Genomic DNA, 10,475 nt, shown 5'->3' on the forward strand with positions numbered 1-10,475 from the left:
TTGAAATCGCATCATATGACCCCTTTAAATTCTAAATTCTCTTGGCAGAAAAAAGTTTTTGCACATTTTAATAGAACGTTAAAACCAACTCTGTTTTGTATGCGTGTATCAAGCTGTGATAAGCAGCTATTTTTTATTTTTAGCATTAAATAAAAAAAATTACAATATGACTGAGTAATACAACAATACATAAAATTCCTTCCAAATAATCCGGATCAGATCACTGCGAATCGGACATGTCCGAAAGTTTTGTTCTCGGTTCTTTTGGACCACTGGTTCATGAACCATTCGTTTAGTCCGATCCGTGAACCGGTTCAACTGATTCGTTGAAAAGATTCGACTCATAAGAACGATTAATTCACCGCACTTGCCCCTGTTAAATCAGATTTTATTATAATATTCAGCTGTTTACATGTTTCATAACATCATGCGTTTGGTGTGCGAGTGGCAGCAGCCACCCAGTTCAGCTCTTCATAGGACCAAACCTGATTCCCAGAAGTCTTTGCTGCACACATCAGCATTGTGCTAGTAGAGCGAGTCTATGGTAACCTAAACAATCTAAACACATATGTCTAGAAATAATTGTGAATACCACGTTTTTGAACACAATCATGCAGAAACATTTGCAGGGAAAAAAAGTGGGAAAAATGATGAATATTACATATGGGTCATTTTTAGTCAAAATATAATCCTAACAGACAGCAGTAGTCTAAATATGCGTCTACGTGTTTGACAGAATGAAGGGAAACTTGACCTTGGATGTCTTTAAGGGAAGAGTTGTGTTGACATCTATTCATTTCTGACCTTTTCATCGTTAATATGATCTGAAAAAAGTAGGCCTACTCAGTTTGCTTACTGGGCCTGAGGCAATACTCTTTAAGTAATAACTTAATTAATAATTGCAATTTTAATTGTCATTCTGAACAATTGTCCAGCCTATACAGAATGCGGCAATTTATGCATTACTTTTTTACATGATGAAATTATTATAATTTACTCATAATATAAACTGTGACTGGGCTTTTATTATTATATGTTAAAGTTTTTGTGCTTGTCAACTGAGGTGTTTGTGCAACATGGTAACCTTCAAATGAAACCAAATAGTTCCATCTAGTGGTAAAAGTCATGCCATGTTTATTTGCAGGAACTGTATTTTACTCGTGCTGCATGCAGTTATGTCCATTAAAATTTAGACAAATTGTGACGCTTTGCTTTCTCATTTATTGGTCTTGCCAAAATGTCAGTTCATTAAACAATAACAACAACAACAACATTTTAAAGCAACATCTATAGGCTACTTTGCTTGGCAAGGCTTTCATATAATTAACTCTACTCATTGCTATAAAGTAATTTCTCTTTTGAATTTCATTAAGAACTTAAGCCTTAATCGGTGATGGTGACATACACAGCAGCATGAGAAAGTCACCTCACCTGCCCCTGCTTTGTGTTGCTTACAAAACCGACAGTGCCTTCAAGGTCTTTTCGGCTTTTATATCTGGGTCACATTATCCTGAAATATTATATCTTTAAATTGCATTATCCCAATAAGATATCTCATGTATAATCGTACAGAAATTCACACAAAACCTCACATATCGCTTCATCTGCATGTACGCATTGTTCACTTGTTGGTTTTTCCATCCAAGTAACACCACAAGCATCAAAGCCCATCTGTTCTTTCCGATTTACAGAACAATACAAGCTTTTCGGAGGTTACCAGGGATATTGTTTTCCTTTGTTTACCATGTAATTAAAACTATTTACATTTTATTGAGGCTTTTTTTTATTTTTCATGGCATGACATTTGTTTGTTTATAAGCTTTGCAGGAACTTCCATTCTGCCATTGTTTGCTGGGTGAGAGATGTGACATGAACAGCTGATATCAGTGACGAGTGCCAAGTAATTTCATCTGCTTTGTAAGATCTTCCTGAAAATTGTTTTTATTTTTCTCCCAGTTATACATCTTCACCAAGCACTTTACATTGATGGACAGAGTTGATTGTATCTTCTCTGTGGTTCTAACATTTCAAGCTTTTACTTCATCTATGTATATTTTTTTATATAATTGCATTTTGATCCAAATAATATATATATATATATATAGTTTTATAGAAATTCTATGTGCATGAAAGAAAATTTTAAATCTCAGAAAAAATTAATTAAAATGAAAAATAAGTTGATATTTCATCTTTGTTGTGTGGCACTAACTGTGTTTTTGCACTTCTGTAGATATTCATGTTTGTTTGAATGTTTCTCTTTATATTATTTAGAATTGAATCAAAATACTTGTTTTGCAGTCCTAAAAAATAACAATAAAACAAATGTAATATGATAATATATATAATGAATAGATCATGCTATGGTTTCAACAAATAAAATAAAAAAGAAGAAGAAAAATATTTCTGGAGTACCAACCGTTGTAGAGTAACCTATAATGTCTTTGTATTATAATATAAATAGATTTGTTGACACAAAAAGTGCAACTTAGTGCCTGTGCTTTAGGTCATCAGTCTCCATTACCCTGCTATAAAATAAGAAATAAAAAATAATAATAAAAATTGGCTTAACTGGTCTTTTGGCTGGTTTTAAAGGTGTTTGGAGCAGTATACACTCTTAAAAATAAAGGTGCTTCACGATGCCATAGAAGAACCTTTTTGTCTAAATGGTTCCATGAAGAACCTTTAACATCTGTTTCACAAAAGGTTCTTTGAGGCGAAATAAGGTTCTTCAGATTATAAAAAGATAAGAAAGACATGGTTCTTTAAAGAACCTTTGACTGAATGGTTCTTTGTGGAACCAAAAATGGTTCTTCTATGGCATCGCTTGAAGAACCTTTTGAAGCACCTTTATTTTTAAGAGTGTACTCGGGTCAGGAACCAGTAGTCTCAGACCTCTTTTTGTATTTTTATCCCAATTTTCCTATGACACAAAGCAATTTGGATTCTATTGCACCAACCAACTGCACGAGAAAACAATAAGAAGCCATTACAAGCTATTTTTACCCCGCATCTAATGAAATACTGATGACATTTCACATTGAATCTGTCTTGGGAAACACAATAGCCCGTGGCTGAGATAATGACAGGTTCAACATGTCATTCTGTGTTTTTATGTCAAGTAGCCTAACCTACCAAGATACTGACGCAGAACCCCTGGGAGGGGGCATTAAACTTTCAGTGTACCACCCCACACGAGTCATCCAGACATTGGCACGACAGTTTCTCTCTTTAGAGCACGAAATTATCGCGTCATTTTCTTTCACTTTCTAAGTGGTCGTCGTAACGGAGTATATAAATGAAGTGATTATCCATATGCAGCATTACACGGGCCTCTACTAGCAATAAGTGCACGAGCAATTCCAGGAGTACAGATCAAAGAAGCTGAAGGGACTCGAGTCTTACCTGAGCGTTATGTGCCTCGTCTGGAGATACAGATTAGTCGTTTCCATCGTTCTGCTTGTTGTGCTCTGTCATGTTTATGCATCAGACGCACAACCAATTGGAAAAGTTTATCCGCGCGGAAATCACTGGGCTGTTGGTGAGTGAAAATCATATTTTTAATTTACCAATTAAAATATTTTGGGTCTTGGGACACTTATAAATATACACGTATATACTGGTATTGTTTTGGAGGAGAGTTGCTACAAGCATTTACATTTGTATTATTATTATTATTTTTAAGCAGTGCCTACAAGTATTTAAATGTATATTATTATTTTTATTTTTAAGCAGGGCATATTTTTTACATTCAAAAGTCTGCATACTCTTAATTTATTACTTTTTTAAATAACTGTATTAAAATGCTTAAAAGATAATCGTTACATTGTCAAAAATAAAGGTTGACAATTTAAGTTTAAGTTTTATTTGTCAAAGGTGCAGCTGTTGACAAATGAAATGTAGCCTATTTTTCTACATACTATTTAAAGAATACAGAAGGCCTAGTAGCTACACTGTAAAAAATTACCGTGAATTTAACGGTAAAAGACGGTAAAAATGCTACAGTAAAAACCTGTTAAAGGGTTAACGGTAAATTCCCCTACTATATACGGTGAAAAACTGTATTGGACATTACATGTATTTGGACATTAATTTTACAGTAGTATACCGTTTTTGGAAGTGAAAAAGACCGTATAATTTACAGTGAATAACCGTAAATTGACATTCCCAGAATTCCCTGCGTTACATTTCAAATTGGATGTTTTTATGTTGAAATAACTAGGTTTCTTCTTAGTTTTTTCTTATCAGTTTTGTATATTAGGGTTGTGTGTTACACCTAATGTTGTTAAATGAATGTTTATTGCATTATTTCAGTGTCATGTGTGTTACCATGATGGTGTTTGGTGTTTGTGTGAATGACACCTTGTGCACCTTCTATATATGCTATTATTTAAAAGCTGCTTGTGATGGGCTTTGGTTCATCATGTGACTTTCTCATCACCACCTGCATTTGGTGGTTATCAGTGTATTATAAAGGTACAAAACAGATTTCAGTATTTCAATAGGCTGGTATATTAACATTATATCAGTTAATTAAATTATGGTATTTAAGTGTAAATTTAAGTTAAAACCATAAAACTTAAAACGTTGCTACCGTATTTTTTTACAGTAAATTTTACGGAATTATTTTACAGTGTACGACATAAACAGGTATCAATGAAAATATATATGTACATTTTTTTTAAATAAATATCAAATTTAAATTGGTGTGTGCATTTACCAAAATGCTGGTCTAAGAACCTGTAATGTATCATCTAGAACTTTCGATCTCCAGAGAAAAATGAGTGTTTGTTGCTGAACCTAATGAGCTGTGAACCATTAAATAAAAGTTTTAAGAGTATTCACATTCAGCAAATGAAATCAAAAACACTAGCAGATAATAACCATTTAAATCGCTTGATTAAATGCACCAGTGGTAGTTTATTGAGTAGGCTACATTCATTAAATATGTATCTGAAGTGATTGCAAAACTCTCAAGTGTCACTTATTAAGTCTGTAGAGGGAAAGTGGATCCATAGGGTGTAACGAGCAACGGCCGTGTCTTAATTGGCTGAAAATAGGTGGCAAGCAACTGGCTTTTTGTGTGTTTGCGTGATGCAATTTGTTAATAAAGAGAAAATCAGGTACAATATGATACTTTTTTTTATTTTAGAGATTGAGATTTGAAATTGAGTTCAGTGGAGCTAATGCTGTATTAAACAATTACTCATGAATAGAAGGAATTATGGATTATGTTGGCTCGAATTGCATATTGTTTGCACGTTTATACCAGACTGGATTCAGTATTTGTTTAAATGGCTAATATATAGCTTTTTCTTGATTAGGTTGTACTATCATGTATCAAATGCATTGTTGTGACTTTGTTTGCAACCTGCACGTGAAGTCTTATTTAAAGGGGGGGGGGGGGGGGGCGCAACGATCATTCATGTCTACTTCGTTTCTTTCGTACGGAGTGCAATAATTCTGACTAAAATATATATTTCACTGAAATATTTGTAGTTGGACAATGTGACATGTAGAATTTTAAACCTACAAGTAAGTGTCTTTTTATGAGAGCACTAACTGTAAAGTGACTGTAATGGGGTAATCAAAACAGCCTAATACAAATCTGTGCTTTTGTTCTTATTTGTTTTCATTTTTATTTTAGTGAATTTAAATGCTGTTTCATGCATTCACAGTTGTTTACACTGTTAAAGAGTTGAATTCTCATGCTAAGCATGGACAAAGTTTCAAAAAACAATTTGGACGTATGACAGAGTATTTCTGTCTTTTGGTTGTAAGGGAAAGATAACTTTGTTCAGCTTTCTAAAGAACCCAGGGTTATGTAAACAGTGGATACAGTTTGTTTTTCACAAGTGTGTTTGTTGATGAACATTTTATAAACAAGGCCCAGTTCGAGCTGGATTTGCACATCGTTTGATACTGAAAGATGGAGCGGTCCCAGTGATGAAAGATCCCGGTCATGATTCAGAACTGCAGACGTTAATGCCGAGTTCACACTGCACGATTTTAGCATGATTTTTCACTCGCCGACAGGTTTTGCGAATCGCCGACAAATGCCCGAAATCGGAGGAAAATCGGTGCTCGTTCACGCGAGTGACAATCACGCAGTGTGAATTATCAAAGACGCAATCTGAGGGAATCGCCGATGCGTCGCCGACTCCCGTGAAATTTTTGGCATGCTAAATATCTGGAGCTGTCGGCGATTCACAATCACGCTGTGTGAAATGAGTTCTGACTGAAAAACACATCGGCGATGACCTACAGCCAATGAGAGACCAAGATACAGGGCAGCGGGAAGTTCGGGGAGGAGCTATATGAAACGTAATTTGCGGACCAGTGTTGCCAAATCCGCGATTGCCGCCGGTTGTTTTTTATGTCAGCATGTTTAGGCGACCCCAATAATGTGATATTTAGGCCCTGGAATGTGAATTGTACCAGGAGAACCCCGCCAAAAAATATGTATTTTACCCCCCCAAACGCGATTTTTACTGGGGGACCCCCTCGAAAGCAATTGGGCTATTTTCAGTCTAATTTGAGTAGTAATTGGGTGGGTTTTGTAGCGAAAACCTGGCAACCCTGCACCAGACAGAGCTGTCGGCGATTCTTCCTATTGTGAAGTCATGCAGTGTGAACCCCCCTGTCGCCGATCCATCGTGCAATGTGAACACAGCAGCAACTGAATGCTACCCCAGATAATCACGCAGTGTGAAAACAACGGCGATCCGACGAGTTTGAAAATCATGCAGTGTGAACTCGGCATAAGTGAAACGGCATCAAATTGATGCCGTTTTGTTGGCATTCGGCACCCAAGTGCTTGTCACTCTTTAGCTCCGCCCACGGCGCGCCTCCAGGAGCTCTGCTTTTTCCGGAGAGAATCGTAAAGCTGTATCTTTCTTTTATAAATATGATCAAACTAAAGACATTTTGGAGATATGAAGGATGCAGTACGACTCTATAGGTACTCAAGATTAACATGAGATTGGGTGAAACTGTGTGTGTTATGCCCCCTTTAAGTGTGGAGATGCTGTCCTACCTATCATATTTGTGTTAAATGCATTCATTTAACTTAAAATCAGAGCAACAATCACTCTATAATGACCTATATTTTTTTAGGGCACTTAATGGGCAAGAAAAGCACAGATGAGCAGGTCAGACCTGAGGATCTAGAAGGCGGCGATGAGACCTCTATGATGACTCGAGATCAGGATCAGCAGCTGGAAAGATACAACAAACATCTGCTGCTGCCACTCCTGCATGCGCTCATGAGAGGACGGATGGCACCGCAGAGCATGCTGGAGGGCACAGAGGAGAGCGGTGCTCATAAACTGCTCCAGCGCATGCTGGAAGAGAGACGTCAGTGGGAGGAAGGTCATGAGAGAGACAGACAAGTCAAATTGGTAAGAGAAATCCTTAACATGATCGTTATTTTAATGTAAAAATGCATGCAAGATGCATTTAAAGTGCATGTAGGTGATTCTGATCTATTTGTAATCACAAAACTATTCTGCAATGTGTATAATAAAACATTTTTCATTGTTGGGCAAATAAAGAATCACTTTTGACCAGACAAATGACAAATAAGACACAGACAAACCTTCTGTAACCAGTGTTATTTTAGTAGCCTTGAGATACTGTTATAATGTTTTATTAATATTTTGAATTAGTTTTTATTTTTATATTTTCTGATGTAATTTTTAAGTTAAAGTTTTAGTCGTTTAGTTTATTTTGTCATTTATATATATATATATATATATATATATATATATATATATATATATATACATATATCATATGTATATGTATATGTCATATATATATTTATATTTAAATGGACGTTCTGGGTGTTCCTGTTGGATTAAAGTAGAAAGATACAAATGAAATACACACACAGTCCTTTTGTCCTTCGTCAGGTCATGAATATTTTATTTATTTCAGTTTTAGATTTAGTTATTTTAGTACATAAGTTTAAGTTTTTAACATTTATTTTCTTGAAATGAAAGCGTAATTTATTTAAAGTAATGAAAACTTTTCATGGTTTTAGTTTTAGTTGACCATTTTTCTAAGCTAATGATGATATGCATGTTTTATTTAAGGTCAGTTTCCTTTGATTCTTATATAATAATATTTCTCGTTATTATATTTCATATACAGGCTGAGGACGTCTTGTTCCGGGCTTTATTAATGCAGGATGACAACGAAAGCTGAGGACCAACTGGACAAAAGACTGCGGTTTGAAGTTCACTTGACAACTGACTTGATCGAATACAAACCTCTTTATTCAGCAACATATAAATAAGCATGATGTTATATTTTTGTATGCCAATATCTCTACAAAGAAACACACATAAACTGAGTGTCATCATTCTGTATATTTTATGGTATTGTTTTATAAATGAATTCATCTTCTTGATAACTGACACCATAGTAACCATTGTATTCACAGTTCAGTTGATTAATATTTAATAAACTTTAACTTGTTGGGCTAGCTGCTGTTTATAAAAGCAATAGTCTGCTCGCTTACATATCATTTGAAATGTCTTGACTAGAAAAAGACTATTAAAGGTATAGTTCACCCAAAAATGAACATTTGCTGAAAATGTACTCACTCTCATGTCATGCAAGATGTAAATGAGTTTGTTTCTTCATCGAAACAGTTTTGGAGATATTTAGCATTGCATCACTTGCTCACCAGTGGATCCTCTGCGGTGAATGGGTGCCGTCAGAATGAGAGTCCAAACAGCTGATAAAAACATCACAATAATCCACAGGTAATCAACACGACTCCAGTCCATCAATTCATGTCTTGTGAAGCGAAAAGCTGTGTGTTTAATAGAAACAGATTTTCATTTTTGGGTGAACATTAACATATGAATTCCTTACAGTCCATGCATTACAACTAAATAGAGAATGTGCTGAGCTGAATGCACGACTAGTACATGTAGTTTGAGAGTTAAAAGACCCTGTCTCATTCTGAAAGCAATTTGTTACAGGTTATGATCGATCTTTTGAGGTGGCTGGCCATAACCTGCTTATTAGTCAAGCAGTCACTTAACAGAGGCAGGCAGGTGACAGGAAAACTCTTCACCGCACACTAATGACCGTCTGAATAACTAAATCACAGCCTCTGCATTGTCTGTGACAACTGGCAGGAAATTCTTGATGGTCTAACGGTCTCGCCGCTCTCAGCTGTCTGTGCACAATAATGGCTCCAATTATACACACTGATGTTTCTAACAATGAAAGATGTCAATTGAAGCCACTTTCATTTGTTTAAGCTCATCTAGTTCACACAGTTTCCTTTCCTCGTTTGTCACAGATGAACGACCATTAATAGAAATGTGACCCCCTTCAGTCTCAATCGAATTGCATCACTGATAAAGTTGCTGCACAGATGGCAAACGTCAGATTTGGTGATAGTCGTGCGTTCATGAAGATGTGAGCTGATGGGTTTGGTACAGGTCTGCAGGTCCCAACTGCTAATGCAAAACAACTATATGAAGGAATTTGTGAAATTGAGATAACCTGGTGATATTTCATTTGAGGGATTTTAAAACAAATCTGTATTTTATTTTTTTTAGTTTACATGTCTTACTTTTACATTGTATGTAGAAAAATAGGCTAATTATCTTTATAAAGGTATATCAAAAGTATTTATAATATCAGTCTTATTTATTTATACAAAGTATAAATGAAAAAGTACAAGTTTACACAAAGACATTTTTAAAATTCCTTTTTTTTTATAACCCCAGATTTAGTTTAGTTTAGTGATGGTAAGAATATATTTCTATACAGAAACACACACAGAAACCTAAAAATCCACCACATAATTAGAAATGAAATTTGATAGATTACAAAGACGCTGGTCCGTTGTTACCGGGGAATAATATTCCAAACGCAACCACTAGATGGCGGCATAATCACGGAGAAGCGCCACACTGGAGATATATATATATATATATATATAAATAAATACAAATAACTCTCTCTCTCAAATACTGAAGGTATTAATTACAAATTGAATATACAACAAAACATTTGCTTTGATTGATATCTTAAAAATACAATGGAAGTTCATAGCCTACTGAAATAAATAGAAATAAAATAATATATAAAATATATTTTTTAAATATTATAAATTATAGCAAATATGTAAAAAAAAAAATTGTGGAATATAAGAATATGTGTGATTTAGTTAACGAACATATTATTTTGTAAATCCGCATTAAGAAGAACTATTGGAGACAGGATGCATTTGAGATTTTTCTAAACTTGTTTTTATTATAAAATACAAAATTCATCTGTACAATGTGAAAGCATTGAACAAAATGTCATGGAAAGTGACCATCTGCATCATACAATAGCTACTTAAAAAACGAAACCCTTGTGCTAGCACTGAAGGTTCGAAGAGGATTTTAAAAGGGACAAATGTGATTTAAATTTTAAATCCTACATTTTTTTTTTTTTAAAGGGTTGAA

General features: G+C 34.8%; 1 protein-coding gene across 1 annotated transcript in view; it reads left to right on the forward strand.

Moving 5' to 3' along the window:
* LOC107600892 (gastrin-releasing peptide-like) overlaps positions 1-8,479 on the forward strand; it is a 9,387-nt gene extending 908 nt beyond the window's left edge. The window contains exons 2-4 of the mRNA XM_016292869.1: positions 3,347-3,538; positions 7,114-7,397; positions 8,152-8,479. Of these exons, the coding sequence (XP_016148355.1) occupies positions 3,347-3,538; positions 7,114-7,397; positions 8,152-8,205 (530 nt within the window). The 3' untranslated portion in view covers positions 8,206-8,479. The remainder of the gene's footprint in view (positions 1-3,346; positions 3,539-7,113; positions 7,398-8,151) is intronic.
* The last annotated feature ends 1,996 nt before the right edge of the window (positions 8,480-10,475 follow it).

The sequence above is a fragment of the Sinocyclocheilus grahami genome, unplaced genomic scaffold, assembly GCF_001515645.1.
Source record: "Sinocyclocheilus grahami isolate Dianchi unplaced genomic scaffold, SAMN03320097.WGS_v1.1 scaffold294.1, whole genome shotgun sequence".
In the NCBI taxonomy this organism is placed as follows: Eukaryota; Metazoa; Chordata; class Actinopteri; order Cypriniformes; family Cyprinidae; genus Sinocyclocheilus; species Sinocyclocheilus grahami.